This window comes from Balaenoptera borealis (assembly GCF_965194805.1).
Source record: "Balaenoptera borealis genome assembly, chromosome: 15".
NCBI lineage: Eukaryota > Metazoa > Chordata > Mammalia > Artiodactyla > Balaenopteridae > Balaenoptera > Balaenoptera borealis.
In genome coordinates, this window is record NC_138871.1 from 36,456,438 (window position 1) to 36,476,677 (window position 20,240).

Sequence of the window (20,240 nt, forward strand, 5' to 3'; positions counted from 1 at the left end):
TTTTTCTTTTAATTTTTATTTTATACTGGAGTATAGTTGACTAACAATGTTGTGTTAGTTTCAGGTGTACAGCAAAGTGATTCAGTTATACATATACACCTATTCTTTTTCAAATTCTTTTCCCATTTAGGTTATTACTGAATATTGAGCAGCCTTCCCTGTGCTATACGGTAGGTCCTTGTTGGTTATCTATTTTAAGTAGAGCAATGTGTACATGTCAACCCCAAACTTGCAATCTCTCCCTCCCCCCACCCTTCCCCCCACTCCCCTCCCCCATAACCATAAGTTGTTCTCTAAGTCTGTGTGTCTCTTCCTGTTTTGTAAATAAGTTCATTTGTACCACTTTTTTAGATTCCACATATAAGCGATATCACATGATATCCATGCTGCTGAAAACTAAGGCCCAACTTTCTTACTTTTCAAACACTAAGTTGGCATGAAATATGAAAATATAAAAAGTTAATAGAAATAATTATCACTGAGGAAATCCTTAGATTTGATTTCCTAAAGTAAGACAAGCCTTGAAATTTTCTTGTGCCTATGATAGGCCTAAATTAAAATTCCACCAACCCCTGCACATCAAGGTACTCATTTAACAAAAAGATCAAATTAATATTATGGCAGGTCTTAACCTCAGAATTTCCTGAAATGATTGCTTAAAATGTCAACCTTTATTTGCTATTAATACCTTTACATTTGAATATTTATAATTACTCTTTTTTATGTGTAGAATTCTTACTCTTGAGAGTTGGGGCCCTTTTTCAAACCTCTATTCAAGGAAGTACAAAGCAGCTGACTAGTTTTCTTACTAATCTTTTTTAAAAAAAGAAGCATTCAACAGGTAAGAGCTCAACTTGACGTTAATGGCAAAGAGCAGCGTTCTCAGGAGTCTACCTTGAGCTTGAAAACCGTACCTTATCCTTGTGATTGGTTTCTGCATTTCCCAAACTCAACCCTTTCAACTGGTCCATGCAAGCCTAGTTAAAATACTCTGTAATTCTTCTATTTCAAGGGAAATTATCTGCAGAGCCCTTTCCAGTCTTTCCTTTTTCCTCTAGTGGGTGGGAGGAACTGAGTGTAGATATGAGAAAGACAGGACAGGAACTCTGTCTGCCAAAGGGAAGAGAAAGATGATCTGGATTCCCCCTACCCAGTTAGGTATTTTACCTCTGCATGTAACAAATTGAGATACTTACAGTAGGTACAAGACTTATTTTTTGTCACTGCCATAGTGCAGATGGTTTAAACAAAAGTATTAATAGCTTCTTTCTCCCTAACTTTGTACGTTATTTAACCAATGCAGAGCAAGATGCTTTAGGATGCTTTTTAAATGTTAAGCTTCATGTGAAAAGTCACTGGAACTTACATACAGTCGGCCCTCCGTAAGGCAGGTTCCACACCTGTGGGTTCAGTCAACGGCAGACTGAAAATATTCAGGAAGGGACTTCCCTGGTGGTCCAGTGGTTAAGAATCCGCCTTCCAATGCAGGGGACACAGGTTTGATCCCTGGTCAGGGAGCTAAGATCCCACATGCCATGGGGCAAGTAAGCCCGTGTGCCACAACTACTGAGCACGCGGGCCACAACTAGAGAGAGGCCCGTGTGGCACAACGAGAAGTACCGTGCCACAACTAAGACCCAACGCAGCCAAAAATAAAATAGTAAAAAAAAAAAAAAAAAAAAAAAACAACTCAGGAAAATAAATTCCAGAAAACTCCAAAAAGCAAAACTTGAATTTGCTGCACGCTCCAGCAACTATTTACATAGCCTTCACATTGTGTTATTATAAGTAGTCTAGGAATGATTTACAGTATACAGGAGGATGTGTGTAGATTATATGTAAATACCATGCCATTTTATATAAAGGACTTGAGCATCCTTGGATTTTGTTATCCTGGGGGGGACACGTGTCCTGGAACCAATTCCCTGCTAATACTAACTACTAAGAGCTGCCTTATTTACATCCCAACTTTATTTTTACTCTGTAGCTAAAGTAACTGCAGTACGGCGGGGTTAAAGTCAGTAATTTGGCCTTTACAAAGCACTCAACACTTGCAAATATACTTTTCCAGGTCCTTCCCCCACCTCCTCCACTTACCTCTGATGTAGCATTTTTAAGCTTCTAAATAGTTCAAGAAATTTGAGCTGGAGGAAAAAAGTGATCCTACAAATACCCCCAGGTACTGTGGGTAGTTGGCCAATTAGTCCAAGGTTAGACAGCATGTTAAATATTGAGCTAAAATCAACCCTTGAGTTTCTGGTTCACTTTAGTTGGATATCCTCTTCGATGGTTCTAAAATTAGTAGTTAATAACCACACTCAGTTGCACAGTGGTCAAGGTTTGTGGGTGAAAAAAAAAAAAGAAGAGCACTGAGACATTCATTCCATCAACAATGACACCTAATACAGTGCCCCTCTGTAACATGGACATAGCAATCACACCATTCTTCTGGGGACCAGGAAGAGACTGGATGAAAGACACCAGAGGAGAACCTCAGGAAGTCCTGGGGGACTGTGGCCATGAAGGGAGCACTGGGGTTCAAGCACACAAGTTCATGGAGCAAGAAAAACAAAAATACTCACATCTACTCCCCAGACCCCATCCTCAAAGGCTAGTATAAAAGTAAGAAAGGGCTGGGTCAGCTTAATAAGTTTTCATCTGTCTTTAGTTGCTTTGTTAAAAATAATATGCCTAAAAGTCTGCAGATGAGGTAAGATGTTGTTGAAAAGAGGCATGTTCCATATAGATCTCTCGAGCATTCCTAACACTGCCAAAGCGTCCTTAAATCTTCCGGGAGACAAAACAGTCTCCTAGAGGGAAAAAAGTCTCTAATAGAGCTGTAGCTGTGATTTGTTTTTATTCCTAGGTTTTTATCCCCCACCTTAGGTATTTAAAATCATATCAGAAATAAACATCATACCAAAAATAAATGATTTTTTGTCAAATAGTAGAATGTCACTGAACTGAACTTTCCCTAACAACTAGCATATAAAGTTGTCGATCCGTCTTGCATTAGCAAAAACGAAAATATGAATAAAAATAAGAAAATGAAACCAAAGAGAAATACTATTAAGAGGAAAAACAAAGACAAAATTCAAATTTACTTTGAAAAATCTGATTTTATTTTCTGAATCAAAAAGAAGTGTATTCGTGTTAAATTTAGAATGTTTAACTTTCCATTGATCTCTCAAAATACTTTCCAAATATTGTTGACAGTGCTCAGAACTGTGTAAAAGTTAACATCCAATACCACATTTTAAAGAAAAAAGTTTAAATGCAGGACCTATTTCTAAGAAACCCTTCTCAAAGGTCAAGGCATTGGCAATTCTAATTTTAAAAGAAAAGAATTTTAATTATTGTAAATTTAAGTGACAAAGGTTTTCAAGAGCTATATATCAGATCTCTTCTAAAACAGAAAAAAATTTAATTTCTGAGGGACTCATACCTGACAACTCCAATTAAACATGATACTTCCCCACCCCACCCCCAAATTACTAAATGCATTATTTCACCTTGGAATAGGAAAATTATAAAATGTAATTTAAAAACTATACTCTTTCTATATATTAATACATCATTTTAACTGTCATGTTTGCTAGCAGAATTATAACATTAAAACCAAATTCTACATTCAAGGGACAAATGACAAATGCTTTCATTACTTTATTTAAGAGTCTATCCCATTCTTTGTTGTCTTCTACCCCCATATTTTAAAATCACGACCAAAGGTCATAAGTCAATCCATTTACCTGAAATGAACAACTAGTAGATACTGGTCCTACATCTGTGTCCTTTAACAACTCAGTATTCAAAAGGCTGGGGGGGGGGATTTATAAGAACATGACTTAGGAACACTTTAGAATTCCAAAGTGACTCTGATACCCACGTCCCTAAAATCTAACAGACATTATTCATAGGCTATTCATGTGTACTGAAGCATGTCCAGCATGCAGGCGAACTTCTTTTACTTGTTCAAATTGAGGTAAAACAGACAAAAAATACATAATATTAACAGAAGCTGCATAATTAAAACTAACCTTCTTTTGCTGCTTATTTCATATAAACTGATTTTTAAGTTTCTTCACAAAAAAAAGAGATGCTATAGCCAATAATTTCTCCAATTTCAGTCACCCAAAAAAGTACGCTTCTTCTTTCAAAGTCGTTATTAGTAAAGAATGTTTTGAAATGAAGAAAAACATTTTTCTCCAGAATTTGCATTTTGTACTTAGAGTGATACAATTTCTTATTACTTTATTTTTCAAATTTAGAAGGAATTCAAGTCTGGGTACTATTTGATATTTTTTCAGATACCAAGCAATACCGACAGGATTCATAAATATGGTTTTCTGACAGGTAAGTAGGCTAACATTTACAAAATACCAACAACTCTTCTTTCAAGCTTAAGATGGCTGAGATTTAGTAGTTATGATGAGTTTTTCAGTACAAATACGCATTTAAATCTTGATTTTTTTTGGCCAACATTTTAAATAGTCAAATTTTACTCCACTTCTTCCAGGTTTTAAATGAAACATAGCAACAAAAAAAAACTAGTGAAAATTACCCAACTGGCACAAGTCCCATATTTCAATGTTATTTTTAACCCAATAATTATAACCTACTGCCAGTAATTATTTATATGTATCTACTTGTTTTTATTAAATAAGCACTGGTCGGTTATATAAAAGAATTTTGCAAGAATGGTACTTGGCACTGGGTTACCTTAATGCTTCTGGTATTAATAGAAGCACTTAGAAAAATACCAGCTCTTAAGCACTTTTTGTCTGTAATTTGAATTTCCAAAAGCTTTTTTTCAATGTTACTTTTCCATTGGTAGATTCTAGGGAGTTTAGTCCCAGTGATATGGTTGATTTTAAAAAACAAATAAAAAAATCCCTAAGTCACATAATGATGGGACACTACACTTGCTTTTTACAGCATATGGAAACAGTTCCAGGCAGACCAAAAGTAGAAGAAAACCTGCCAAATCAAAGTATTGTAAATAAAGTTCATCTTACGTACCCCAGAGCAGAAAAGCTCAAAAATCAAAAAATTAAAATCAAAACCCCACCCCTTCCCTCCACGCAAAACCCCAACCCCAAACACTTTAGTTCTGAGCCTACCATTTCCCTAAAATGTTAATACCAGAAGCTTTAAGGTACTTAAAGCCGCAGCAGTAACGGTAGAAAGCGCCACACCACAGGGGAAACGCCACAAAGGGTTCAGCAGCCGCCCACTCAGTCCTCACCACCCCACCCCAATAACACATAAAAGCTCCTGTGGAAGTTGTTTTTTCTTATGCTAATAAAGGCATACCACCTAGTGTGCTAAAGACTAAAACTAGCAGCCTTAGAACAGGAAAGTGAAAATAGGAAGCCTACAGGAATGATCTAAATGCCTACTTAGGAGAAACAGAGAAGCAGACAGGACCCTGGCCCTCTTGTGTTTGCAGGGAAGTGGTGGAACTAAGCAGTCAGATTTACCCACATCAACACAAATTTAACAAAACTTCTGCAAGACACCAGAATAAAACCTGACCTTTCCAGTCAAAGGGCACAGAGAGGCCTCACCCATGTCCTGGAGTTGAATGAGTTCAAAGATTGGCAATAAAAGAAAAAAGAAAGCGTTAGGGGCATGATGGGAACCAGCTTCGCAGTTTATCGAACAGTCACCCCAAGTTTCTCCAGCACACGAACACCCTTTTCTTGGTATTCCTGTCGGGTCATCCAGAAGTTGTCTTTGTCCTTCATGATGTCCGCTAGAACTGCGCCACCCAGGAATACCATGTGCTTTCTGCGGGGTGGGTCTTCAATGCGGATCTTGAATTTCTAAAGGAGAAAGAGGAGATGATAAAACGTCACACGCATGGTGCTTTCTGCTTTATGAAAATGACTTTTTCTTATATTCTCATGTTGAATTCTCACAAAGGTCCTGTGATGTAAGTATCTCAGTTAGAGAGAGAAATTTTGTAATTTGCCCAAAACTCACAGCCAGGAGATCACACATCCATCCCAGTGTGCTTAGAACAGTCGCAATGTACACCTGTGGCCCCATGGTTAACTACACTCCTTGTCACCCTCAAAAGCAGCCTGATTTGAACAATGAATTCCATGCTCGCCCTATCAAGAGCCCAAGTACCAGAGCCCTGACTGTGACAGGTTTCCCACTAATGGGCAAATCACCTGGCCAGCTGTCAAATGAAGAGTTGGGATAAGAGGACTGCTATAGTTTCTTCAAGGTCTCACGCCTCTATGATTGTAGTCCCGTGCAACAGAGTAAGCTTTAAGTTCTTTCCTTATAAGCAAAGCTCACTTTCTATTCTCTCAAATTCAAACGAAATGTTCTCAAAATAAACAAGGCCAAACACGGTCAAAATAAATTATGAGGATGTTGGAAAAAATGAACACAGTAACCAAAATTAAAGACAAGCAGGAGAAGTTTTATAGTCTGCAGCCACTATTAACTGTCTAACAAGGACAGACCTCCATCTGTACGGTCAGTCAACACCTGAAAGAGAAACCTCAAAATGAAGCAGCAGTTTTATTTACAAAGTCACAAATTCCGCAAAAAGACTCAAAATAACTATGTCATTCTACATTGTCTTTACGTCGCATAAATGAACCGTAGGATCTGTCATAACACATGACATAGAAAAACATCCGTCTACTTATTAATTCCGAGGCTAACCTACTGTTCTAACTGTTCTAGTTACTTTTTTACTCTTTGGCAGGGGTCAGCAAACTTTTTCAGCAAGGGACCAGAGAGTAAGCACTTGAGGCTCTGCAGGTCTCTCTGGCAATCTCTAAAGGCAGCCAAAGACAATATGTGACGATAGGCAACATATTATGTGACAAAAGAATGGGTCTGGCTGTGTTCCAAAAAACTTTATAGAACAGCCAGGTTTGGTCCAGGGCTGTGGTGTGGCAGCCCCGCTCTCAGGGACACCTGGCTAGCCCCTGAGGACACCACTGCCCTGCAGCTTTCTCAACTGGCTGCTGTTTCTCTCTCTCTCATGACCTGCCTAACTCTGGAGGTGGGTAACAGTAATTCTTGTTCACTGTTCTCTCCCTCCTCCCTGCAACTCCACAGCCCCTCAGAAACTCATCCTATCTGACTATCCCATCCACCACCCCCCTTTGCCCAGGGCAGCTACAGATACCCAGGTTATTCCTCCTCATTCCTGCTCTGTGGCGCGTGTGCATGCTCTCTCCACCATGTCCTGACATCATCCTCAGTGACCCTGTCTTTCTCTCCCTCACTCGGCAGAACACCAACTCGGGTGATCAACCCTCTTGCTCCGCCCCTGCCCTCAAGCAACTGAACGCGTGTCAGAGAAACTCAACATCTACCTTTACACGGTACCTCAGCCGAGCCCCTCAGTGCCGCTCGGCAATCCTGTGACATTTCTCTTCTCTCTCGCACTCTCCGAGACGCCACTTCACACCTCCTCATCTATTTCATAAGCCTCTACCAGCTCCTCCGTCCTCTCAGAGCCTCCTAACCTGTCTTGTGACTTCACCTTTCCTCCTCCCTTCCCTCAACAATCTATTCACCACCCAGACTTAATGATCTTTTAAACAAGTCAGATCCTACCATTTCTCTGCGCAAGATCCTCCTTCCTCAGTAGGAGGAAAGCCCAACTCTTCACTGTGTCTGAGTAAGGCTTACATCCTGACTACCTTTCTGAGCTCACCTCCCAGCCCTGCCCTTGCTCACTCTGCTCCAGCCACTCCTGCACACTCCCACCAACGTGGGGCTCTTCCTGCCTGGAAGATTCTTCCCCCCAGAGAGTCAGGCTGCCCACTGGCTCACTTCCTTCAGGTCTTTGCTCAAAAGTTATCTTATCTCACGGGAGTCCTTCTCTGATCACACTACACAAAGGAGCACACCGTCTCCCCCAATCACTACCCACTCTCTAGCCCCTAACCTGACTTCTCCATAGCGCTTACTACTACTGATACATTATTCACAGACTAAAGGCGGGGATTTTTGGTTTTGTTCACCACTGTTTTGTTTCTCCCACCATCTAGACAGGTGTTTGGCACCTAGAAGGAGTTCAAGAAGCATTTGCTAAATAATCATCTGAGACTGATTTTAAATTATATGTATACTCAAAATCAGACAAATGAGTGAAGTACTTAGACAACATGGCTCCTTTTGAGTCTTTTAATTTGTTTAATGTATGAGCCCATACACAATTTAATTTCAGCAATTTGAGTCACAAATAAAAGATGTCACATAGTGTCTCTAATACATACAGTCCTCTGTAGGATGTAATCTCATTATCTAAACTGAACAAAGTTGATGAGATGAACCTCAGAGATTAATTTAGAATTAAACGACTCTTAATTGAGTGCATCGTATGTATAGTGTACTTTACACAGTCCAGGGTTTGTAGAAAAAAAATCAATGCCAAATAACCACCAACTATTACATACTAGTTTAAAAATTTCTTCCTACTCTACACACCAACAACTACCAATTAAAGTCTGTTTCAAGAGCTATGATATTGACAGGGATGCAAAAGAATTGGAGAAACGGTGTTGTTTACAATCTGACTGGGGAGATAAGACATATGCAAGAAACAGCCAGAAAATAACTCAGAGTCAGGAACATGAGACAGTCCAAGAGTAGCACTGAATGCTGACTACATATTAAAAAACAAGTTAAAAAAAGCCAAACAAACCTAAGGGGGCCTTTCTCTCTCCATAGTACAACAGGTTCTTCCCATGTACTTACAGGCACCTCTGGTTCCAGGCTGTTTGTTACAGATGAACCAAAACATCTGGCCCTGGACCCAGTTGCCTCGATACATTGAATACAGAGGTGCCCGGGCACTAGGACCGCTCTGAGACAAAGCTCATCTTGCACCATTTACTTCTTCCTACCTCTTCACGGCTACACTAGACTGCATTAGGAATTTGTTTAGAAAGACTTCTTGCTCCCTCTGGTGGCTGTCAAGATTCACAAGCTATTTTACAGGGTTTTAAAAGTATGTTAACAGTTGGATTATTGATTGATACTTACAGAAAGTTTTTCCACATCTCCCTTCAACACTCGTTCTAAGTAAAGCTGTTTAAGCTCTCGTTCCAACCGTGATGGCAGCCCAGGGTACATAGTAGACCCTCCAGAAAGCACAATGTGCTTATAGAATTCAGATCTAGAAAGGCACAATAGGTATTCATTAGGGGTTTCAGATTAGGAAAACAGTATCTCAGAGTTGCTTTTATTTACATCAGCCTCAGGTGGTTGCTGGGAGAATTAAATAAAATTCAACATGTAAACCACAGGGCTGAATGTCTGCTGTTACTACTGTTAATAGATAACAAACCCTCTTTATATATAAAATTATTAGCATTTTGATGACAACACTTCTAAAGCACGTAACATTTTCTTGCAAATGTCACTGAGTCTTTTAGTGATGACCAGTTCACGTTACAAACTTGCAGTATTTGGACTGTGCTATCACAGCGCTTCCGTGGAGCCGCTTAGATGTGGTGCTTTACTATAATTAACCATATTCTACCACGATTCCAGTTCTTGCTTTTGAATTTTTCCATTTGTCTTTTGTAGTTTTCCCTTTTGTTCCTTTGCTTTGAGGCTGTCAGCTATTATTTTTGGTTAGATTGATGTGTTTGCTTTTTAGAGCAGTCCTCGCTTTCTTCCTTAAATATGCTGTTGGTCATGATACCAGATAATCAAATCTAAAATAACTGCATATGTAGTAGAAGTAATATCATCTGAGTGAGGGTCTGAGGAACTCTTCTCCTAGTAAAACTCAGGAGTTAAGTCACATCCATCTTGGCCTCATTCAAACTCACTTCCAGGTTTTTACTTACTTTCAGGTTCTCAAGGGCTCAGGCTATTATAATTCTACCTTCTAGAAGAAGTTCTGTATTGTATTTAATTGCAGAAGTATGCACACGAGTGTGACGTAAACTAAGCAGTTGAGGTATAGCTACATGTGGTATGTGCCCATGAGCATTTATTTTTCTTTTATTTTTTTAATTAATTAATTTTTATTTATTTATTTTTGGCTGCACTGGGTCTTCGTTGCTGTGCAAGGGCTTTCTCTAGCTGTGGCGAGCAGGGGCTACTCTTTGTTGCGGTGTGCAGGCTTCTCATTGCGGTGTCCTCTCTTGTTGCAGAGCACGGGCTCTAGGCGCGTGGGCTTCAGTAGTTGTGGCTCATGGGCTCTAGAGCGCAGGCTCAGTAGTTGTGGCGCACGGACTTAGTTGCTCCGCAGCATGTGGGATCTTCCCGGACCAGGGCTCGAACCCGTGTCCCCTGCATTGGCAGGCGGATTCTTAACCACTGCGCCACCAGGGAAGCCCCCCATGAGCATTTACATGTATGCTTTCAACACACAGGACACGCAAAACAAAATTTGAGTTGCGCTGCTTTCCAACGCTAGCAATGTGGAGAGGGTACTGAACCTAACTCCAGTGCTTTAGGAACACCAAAACTTTAATCACTACCAACAGGAATGCACTTTTAAATATAATTTTCCTATTACTGATCATTAAATCAAGGGACAAAAGCATCTACCCAATCCCTACCATGAGAATTTATCATAATTATTAAGTCTAGATTAGACTTTTGATCATCTTCCATTAGATTTATAGCTTTTTATAAGCCAATTGCTATTTTTATTAATTTCCATTACCAGCCTGTTCCCCAGCCAGCCCACAAAAATTAGCGGGTTATTTCATTCAGGGTTAAATAAAGAAGTAGGCAAACACTTGCTTAATAAAATGCTTCTGAGTGAATTTCTCAATAACTTGAGTATAAAGGAGAGCTTTCTAACTATGACTCAAACTCTAGATGCAATAAAAGATTATAAATCTTTTTATATAACTAAATAAAAACAAAATTTTGTATGGCCAAAACACCATAAGCAAGAGACAAATGAAAAATGACAAAATGTCTGCAATAGATATCACAGAGCTAATATAAAAAGAACTTTTTCAAAAACTGAGAGAAAAAAATTCTTTTTAATTCCATAGAAGAACAGGCAAAAGCCATGAACAGATAATTCACCAGGAGAAGATATAAACATGGCCCTAGACATAGAAAAATATATTTAACTTCAATCTTAAGAGAAACGCAAATTAAAACTACATTAAGATATCATTTCTCACTCATTAGACTTGGCATAAAAGTAAAATGCTGAAAAACTCTGTGAACAAGCTGTTGGGGACACAGGTGCCCTCATATATGACTGGTGGGAAAGAGAAAGGGTACAACTTTCATAGAAGGGAACTGAGCAATAACAAAACCACACACATTTATCCTTCAACCCAACTATTCCCCCAGACATTTTTTCAGAATATATATGTCCAACAATACAAAGATACAGTGTGCACAAGGTTATTAACTGCAGCGTTATCACTGCATTATCACACTGGAAAAAAGAATGCAACTGGAACAAAGAATAAGGACAACCCCTAGGAAGTGGCAGATGTAGAGAACAAACATGTGGACACCAAGGAGGGAAAGCAGGGTGGCGGGGGGGATGAATTGGAAGATTGGGATTGACATACATACACTAATATGTATAAAACGGACAACTAATAAAAACCTGCTGTATAAAAAAAAGGCAGTTTTAGACATAAAAAAAAAACTTGTTTAGAATACATTAAGTGAAAAAAGCAAAGTGCAAAAGAGTATTTACAGTATGCTACCTTTTGTGTAAGAAAATAAAAAACAGAGGGAGGAGGACCAGGGTGAAAGACAAGGGGTGGGGAGAGTGATACTTCTGAGTATACATTTTTGTATAGTTTTCACTACCTATTCAGAAAACAAAATTAAAGATGAGCCGGGAATATCCTGTGCCACAAAATAGAATGAAGTAGAATGTGCTCAAAAAGAGATGAGGGCACATCAAAGGACACAGGAGCTTGCTTGAAGGGGCTCTCACAGGCGAAATCAGGAACAATTTAGCACCAAAATGAAATAAGGCAGTAATAAATTATAATCCACCAAATAAAATCATGAGACCATACTGATAATAAACAAAACAAGGGAGAAAGGAAAAGGACTTCCTTATGCTAGAATGCCAACTAATAAATACAGAATGACAGAATTAGAAAAAATCACCTTTTTGCAACCATCACAATAAAAATGGATTTCGGCAAGAATCATCAACAGACGCCAAAAGGGGTGGGGGGCAGAGTTTGATGAGGAACAGGAGATTTACACAGTCTCAAAGTATTTTCCCACAAATTACTTAAAAGTCAGGAAAGGAAAAAAAAAGAAAACGTAAACAGTGGAGAAAATAGGAAACTTCATTAAGAGTTTAACTCTAATATCACCAATTAGGAGCAAACAGACATCACTTCTGGATTTGATAACCTGAGAAGGACACATCACTTAAGTACCGTTCTAGCCAAAAATGCACAACCTAAATCTAATCATGAGAAAACATTCAAACCCAAATTGTACTCTGCAGAGATATCAATGTCATAAAAGACTGAGGAACTATAATAGATAAAAGGTGACTAAGAGACATGACGACTAAATACAATGTGTGACCTTAGATTTGATCCTTTACTGGAGAAAAGAAAAACTGTATAGAGGACATTATTGGGACAGTGAACAAAACTGAAATACGGATGGTAGATAAAAGTATGTCAGTAATCAATCCCCTGAACTCAATAATGCACTGTGGCTGTAAGAGCATAGCCTCATTCCTAAGAAATACAAAGTGAATATTAAGGAGTAAAGAGGTCTTAACGCATACAACCTACTCAAATGGCTCAAGAAAGAAAAGAGAGAGAGAGAGAGCACACAAACATGCAGAGTGTTAAAATCAGTAAAATGGAAAACTGGATAGTGTACAGGAATTCTCTATTCTAGTCTTGCAACTTTCAACATTTAAACTATTTCAAAATAAGTTTAAAGAGGCATCTGAGACACAATGATATATGCTGTTCAACAACCAGTGTCACCCTATCAGAAACCTGAGTGAGACAATAGACAACTTGGTCATTCTAGCTATTTATATTCCATCTATTTCTGGTAAATAACTTTGAAACAACCATTTCTAATGTACCTGGTATCGATGTCAGCTGCCTGGATTGTGTTAAAAAGCAATTCAGCAACACCTACTCCCTCAACATTGATCAAGTGAGGCTGAAACAAAGCTTCTGGTGCTTCAAATCTCTCTCCCCCAACTTTGATAATGCGGCCATCTGGGAGCTAGAAACCAAGAACAATCAGGTATCAGCAAAAGATTTTAAAAGTTCCTAGTGTTCTTTAGATGTTAGTACTTATAAACTTATAAACACCTGTTCTAGAACCAAAATCCTTATCAGCAATATATTTCTCCTAAAATACATTTTTGAAAAAAGACAAAAAAAGGTAAATTAAATACATCAAAATAATTGTTTTTATTATCATGCTCTGTTCTGCTTTTAAAATGGTATGTCATGCCCCCAAACAGCAGGAATTTCTTGGAGGACTGGCCAACGCACGAGTGAGTGATGTTCCACGGGTGTGTGCAGGTGAGCACTACAGGTGGCGCTGATCGCCCGTGGCAACTGGATTTTTGCTGGAGTCAATGTTGCTTATCATTTTAACACATTTGTGAGTTTATGGATATTTTTACCATGTAGCACAGACACATTCAATTAAAAATTTTAAGTAATTTCTTTCACCAAATAATTACTCTGGGAAACTTTATTATTTTGTCATCAAAACACTTTATATCACGTGTGAAACTTCTGTCAAATCATTTAATCCAAAAAAATTGTATGATCAAGAAAACTTAAGGAATATTGACCTAGACTATTTATTAGGCAATTCTGTTGTATCCTACTTACTAGGTCCTATTAAATTTTAAATGATAATGAATAAATATAATTTTAAGAAAATGAGATTTAAACTGGTCAGATACCATTACAACATGACCTTGTACAGAATACTCTTAAGTTACATCATGTTTATATTTAATTAAATGAGAAATGTTAAACAAAAACTCCCTCACAATTCATTGAATTGACCTAAGTAACAAGCATCCTTGTATACGCTGGCATTGGACACACTTCTGTATGACATACCAGAATTAGTTTTACATTAACATTTCTAACAGTATATTTGTTTAAAATAACATAATTACAATAATTATCTTTAGATTCCAAAACTGACTTTCCAATATGACAAAGCATCACAAAGCAAGTTCTCTAAGACATTTACCCCCGTTTGCTATGATTGTTTACAAGTATGTACAAGGCAATCACTCCAAAATTATATTTTTATAAATCACATCAATGTCTTTAAAAAAAAATTTACCCTTAAAAAAAATAAACTTTAAAACCCAAACTTGAAATCACCCCAAGATACATGGAAAAACTTCACATGGCAGACTGTTACCAAAACCTCTGTACCTGGCCCTTCCAGCCTCTGATGGTGTGGCTCTTCTCAAAGCTCTATTTGCAGGCCAGCCTGGGGCCACCTACCCTAGGAACTACTACTACCTCTTGGAACTGTTAAAACTGTATGCTTCCCATTTCTTTGCACCAAATCTTACCCTTTCCTTTATTTGTCCACTCTTATCCCTCTTCATTTACTCATCAGTTCACTGTTTATTTGTTGCATGTATTTTTGTAACCTACCTCAAACTCTCTGAGAAAGGAGAATAAATAAATAAAATATGTCTTACACTTCTAGTTCCCTTATCCTCTGCCTCATGACACTTTCTTGCAAAGTCAGGTAGGTGACAAATTATAAATCTAGGGTAACTGTCAAGAAGGCTTCAGGAAAGAATCCCCAGAGCAAATCTGGAGATCATTAAGTTGCAAAGTATTGACTTATTGACTATTTGGATCAGTATCTTCTAAAATTAAACAATATAACTTATAAAAATTTATAATTATTTTTATTTATTCTTTTTTTTTATTTATTTATTTAGTTTTGGCTGCGTTGGGTCTTCATTGCTGTGCACGGGCTTTCTCTAGCTGCGGCGAGCAGGGGTTACTCTTTGCTGCGGTGTGCGGGCTTCTCATTGTGGTGGCTTCTCTTGTTGCAGAGCACGGGCTCTAGGCGCACGGGCTTCAGTAGTTGTGGCACGCGGGCTCAGTAGTTGTGGTTCGCAGGCCCTAGAGTGCAGCCTCAGTAGTTGTGGCACATGGGTTTAGTTGCTCCGTAGCATGTGGGTCCTGGACCAGGGCTCGAACCCGTGTCCCCTGCATTTGCAGGTGGATTCTTAACCACTGTGTCACCAGGGAAGTCCCTATTCATTTATTTTTGTTTTTGTTTTCTTTTGGCTGTACTACGTGGCATACAGGATCTTTAGTTCCCCGTCCAGTGATCAAACCCATGCCCCCTGCAGTGGAAGCGCAGTCTTATTTTAATTTTTTTTTAAATAATTTTTATTGGAGTTCAGTTGATTTACAATGCTGTGTTAGCTTCAGGTGTACAGCAAAGTGAATCATGTATACATATACATATACATATACTCTTCTTTAGACTCTCTTACCGTATAGGTCATTACAGAGTATTGAATAGAGTAGTCTATGCTATATAGTAAGTCCTTATTAGTTATCTATTTTATATATAGTAGGGTGTATATGTCAATCCCAATTTCCCAATTTATCCCTCCCCCCCTTATCCCCTGGTAACCGTTTTTCTTTTTTTTTTTAAATATCTTTATTGGAGTACAATTGCTTTACAATGCTGTGTTAGTTTCTGCTGTATAATGAAGTGAATCAGTTATATGTATACATATATCCCCATATCCCCTCCCTCTTGATCCTCCCTCCCACCCTCCCTATCCCACCCCTCTAGGTCATCACAAAGCATCAAGCTGATCTCCCTGTGCTATGCGGCTGCTTCCCACTAGCCATCCATATGGAAGCACGGAGTCTTAACTGCTGGACCACCAGGGAAGTCCCTATAATTATTTTTTAAATGCCTATTATGTACATACTTGTGATAGGTTGAGTTTATATGAATCAAATGGTTTAAGAATACTTGCTTTGGGGCTTCCCTGGTGGCGCAGTGGTTGAGAATCTGCCTGCCAATGCAGGGGACACGGGTTCGAGCCCTGGTCTGGGAAGATCCCACATGCCGCGGAGCAGCTGGGCCCGTGAGCCACAATTACTGAGCCTGCGCGTCTGGAGCCTGTGCTCCGCAACAAGAGAGGCCGCAATAATGAGGCCCACGCACCGCGATGAAGAGTGGCCCCCACTTGCCGCAACTAGAGAAAGCCCTCGCACAGAAACGAAGACCCAACACAGCCATAAATAAATAAATAAATAAATAAAATTAAAAAAAAAAAAAAAAAGGAAAGCTGGCAACAGTGATGAAATTATCTTTCTCAGTTAAGACTTTGATGTTTTAATTGAATACATGCATACAGGGGCAACTAGAGAAAGCCCTCACACAAGAAACGAAGACCCAACACAGCCATAAATAAATAAATAAAATTAAAAAAAAAAAAAGCTACATACTATATTAAAAAAAAAAAAAGAATACTTGCTTTTATTGCCTATCACTCAATTTCATTTTAATAACTACTAGATCCTAGCAGCACCAATGACATATTGGACATTACAATTCTTAGTTGCTTGGGATGCCCTGTTCATTGTGGGATGTTTAACAGCCTTCCTGCAAAGCTGTAACAACCAAAAAATGTCTCCAGATGCATTGATCAAAGATGCAATATGGAAGTACTTTATACCCAGATGAATGACAGACTTAAAGATAGCAATATATTAAAAATTCAGGGAGGATCAACTCCCCTAGTGTAAACTATAACTAGGTTCTAAGTCTCATTAGTTTCAGTTTCAAGTTAACATTTGTTTTGAACATCTCATTAAGAAAATACTAAGTCAGGAAGACTGCCACCTACTGAATTATAAAAGCCATCCTATAGGATGACCACTTCCTAAAGTATCTTAGAACACCAGCCCCATGAAATGCTGAGGAATACTGCAGTCATGTACAAATCAGCATCTCAAAGGCTCTGAGAAGTCCTTTAATAAAGTGAAATCAACTCTCTCCCAAACTTACGTGAAAATGTAGCCCCCATTTTAATTTTTGTGAAATACCTATTAACATCTCACAGAAATAACATTACGTGAAACCCATGCTGAAAAATGCTACTCCAGGTACTAGAATCTCAAAATAATATCTCACATCTAACTGCATCCTAAAGTAGAAAAGCAATACATGATTCTTGCCTTATTTCATGTTATACGGTGTCCTAAAATAATTAAATCATAGAATCATAATGTAGAAAGACATTAAAGATCACACATATACATAACAACCCAAACCAAAAATACTGGATTCCAAGAAAACCTCCTTAAGCACACACCAATAGTCAAAGTTGTAAAACCACATATATATTATACACTGGAAATACTTACTGTGTAAGATTCAACTAGTACTGTGGTTTCTAAGGCCAGTTTCTGCTCTTGCTCAATATTATACCCCACATAACACAATTTTTCTTTAATCATGCGAACCGTTTCAAAATCAGCAGAATGGTTGAAGGCGTAGCCCCGCAACAGAAGCAGCTGGTACAAAAAAATAGCAGTAAATCCACAAGTAATCTGAATGAGTTCAACTCTGCAAAAGCGATTAATGCTCTCTAAATATGTCACATCAATACCAAATGCAATGGACAGTGGAGCCTTTGCTCTTACTGAGTATTTCAGAAATGGGAATATTACTTGCCATAAAAGGATTTATATTTCAGTTTCACAGAGAGACAGAATTAACAGTTCATGAATAATAAATGGCCAAAATGAGCAAAATATCTATTAATAAATAATATTTTACACTGGACTCCTGTAATTCTGCAATTTGCTCAATCAATGCCATACTCATGAAATACCCCAGGTCTTAACGAAGTTTTATCCCTAACTTCTATTATGTCTGACACATATTAGATGGGCAATAGCATTTGTTAAAAAAAAAAAAAAACCCACATAATACGCATCATAAACAACGTTTTCATATAAAAACTTAAGAAGACAAATCCCCTTATCTTTGTGCTTACATTCAAAAGAAATCCCTTGGGCACTCCTTTGGTAGTCTCCTTTGAATAGAATTTTGGCTTAGAATGAGAGTATTATAATTCTCATTAACAATCTTATTATTACTTTAAATGAGATTAAAGGAGCCCAATGTCAAGGTGAAGACTTAATGCAACCTAATTTATTGCACAGATTTCATCCTAGAACAGTCTCTTCACAGCAGCACCAATGACATATTGGACCTTACAATTCTTAGTTGCAGGGGATGCTCTGTTCATTGTAGGATGTTTAGCAGCCTTCCTGCAAAGCTGTAACAGCGAAAAAATGTCTCCAGACACTGCAAAGTGTCCCTGGGGGGTAGCATCATCCCTGACTGAGAGCCAGCCACTGACCTGGAGAGAATACACTAACTACAGAATTCTGGTACAGACAACATTCTAAACGTTTTTTTTCCACATTACAAAAAACCCACATGCCTCCAAATAGTGGCCTTATATACTTTATCCAGCAATGTTTTAAAGAAAATTATAACTAATTATATTCACAAGTACCCTTTATCATACACCTGTTCAAAGGAAGGTTTTATGGCAGAAAGGTTGCCTAAGTTGTTCAAGGAAGTTTCAGAATCTTCTTCCATCTTTGAAATACCTCTCTACCCATTCCTTGGGAATAGTAAATATAATTATGTAATGATGAACTCTCATTAGTATACAAGAGGTCATGTGTGTGAATCTCAAATGGATTTTATATGAATAATGAACTGGGCCACTTCTCTGGTGGTGCAGATTAGCTAGAATCCTGAGATGATACATTCAATTTTGTGTTAAGTTGGTACACACAAACTACAAAATCTAATTCTATGATATTTTTTTTTTTTGCTTACCTTGATAAGATATCTGGTAATATCCCTCCCAGCAATATCCAGTCTCCTGGTAAGGTGAGGGAGAGAAAAGCCTTCATACACTGGGCAAATGTGAGTCACACCATCTCCAGAGTCCACCACTACTCCAGTTAATAAACCTGTGGAAGAACCATGAGGTTGTAAATAAAAAGCCAAATCAGAAAAATCAAAGCCAGCAAATTTCAAATATTAGTAAAGAAGCCAAACTAGAAACGTCACCAACCAGAACGGTCTAAAAGCCAGCATTTCTTTATTATTTGCTTATTTTGCAGCTTACTTCGAATACACAGACACTGAAGTCAGTGTTCTCTCACATGCCTCCTGTGAGACTTTTAGTCTAATCATGGGCTACCCCAGGAGACAGCCCTAGGACTATTTTTCAGACCTAGGACTGAAAAATACAACATGGTCTTTATTTTTCCTTCCAACTTAATCTGGATCCATGAATTCCCTTAAAGTAAAATTTTCGAGAGCATCATGGATAACTTTTACGAAAACCATTGTGAAAGGTAAATATTACACAAGTTGATAGTGAACCTGTTGAAATAATCTAGTTCTTTATTATTATTTTTGTCCTATGAAAAACTGTGTTGTTTGGAAAATGTGTTGATATTAGATAGCTAGAAATCTGAGAGCAATTCATCTTGACTAGCCGAAGGATCATTTCAATTATTCACCAGAAACCAAAAAGACAATGTCAGTTAAACCTTTTAATAAAAAACAGCAAAGAAGCTGCCTTGTTTCTCGTATGTGCTATTTAAAACTATAAATGGCTGCAAATTACTGTTTCACCTTTTGTGTCAGGGTTAATTCAGGAAAAACAAAACAAAACTTTTTCTGACTCATGTTTTCTAGTGGTTTTTAATAGTCTAATAATATTTTTAACAACAAAAAAAATTTTAACCAGAATATGCATTATCTACAATTTGCTCAAGCATTCTTTTATCATTGTCCCATCCCTGAGTAGGCACTCTCCCTCTTTCTTATTATGCACTAAGTAAGTAACTGATTTATCTTGGAATACGTTTATTCAAACCACCTCCTACTGAAGTTGATATCATCTGTTTTTCCTTGACTGATTTTTTAAGTTTCATAAAAATCATACACTGCCTCTTAAGGTTGCATTCTTTTAAACAAGAGACTTTCTATTGTAAAAAAGAAGAATCCACAATATCATTAATTCAAAAATACTCCCAGTAATATCAACTAAAGCAGCAATTTACATATTTTATTTTTCAAATAGACCTTCCCATCCAACCTCACCTTATTTTCTACACTCCCACTAGGTTACATACTGGCCTTTCCCTTACGTATTTGACCGGATTCCAGAGCCACACCCTTCTGTCACTGGATTATTT

The 20,240-nt window shown here is 38.0% G+C and overlaps 1 protein-coding gene across 2 annotated transcripts in view; it reads right to left on the reverse strand.

The window, feature by feature from the left end:
- Positions 1-3,099: 3,099 nt before the first annotated feature.
- The window catches only part of ACTR2 (actin related protein 2), a 35,426-nt gene continuing 18,285 nt past the window's right edge, over positions 3,100-20,240 (reverse strand). The window contains exons 5-9 of one of the 2 annotated variants that reach the window (XM_082357491.1): positions 18,865-19,001; positions 17,370-17,519; positions 13,052-13,197; positions 9,025-9,157; positions 3,100-5,825 (exon numbers count right to left, since the gene is read on the reverse strand). In XM_082357491.1, the coding sequence (XP_082213617.1) occupies positions 5,655-5,825; positions 9,025-9,157; positions 13,052-13,197; positions 17,370-17,519; positions 18,865-19,001 (737 nt within the window). In that variant the 3' untranslated portion in view covers positions 3,100-5,654. The remainder of the gene's footprint in view (positions 5,826-9,024; positions 9,158-13,051; positions 13,198-17,369; positions 17,520-18,864; positions 19,002-20,240) is intronic. The other variant, XM_082357492.1, reaches the window with a different exon arrangement.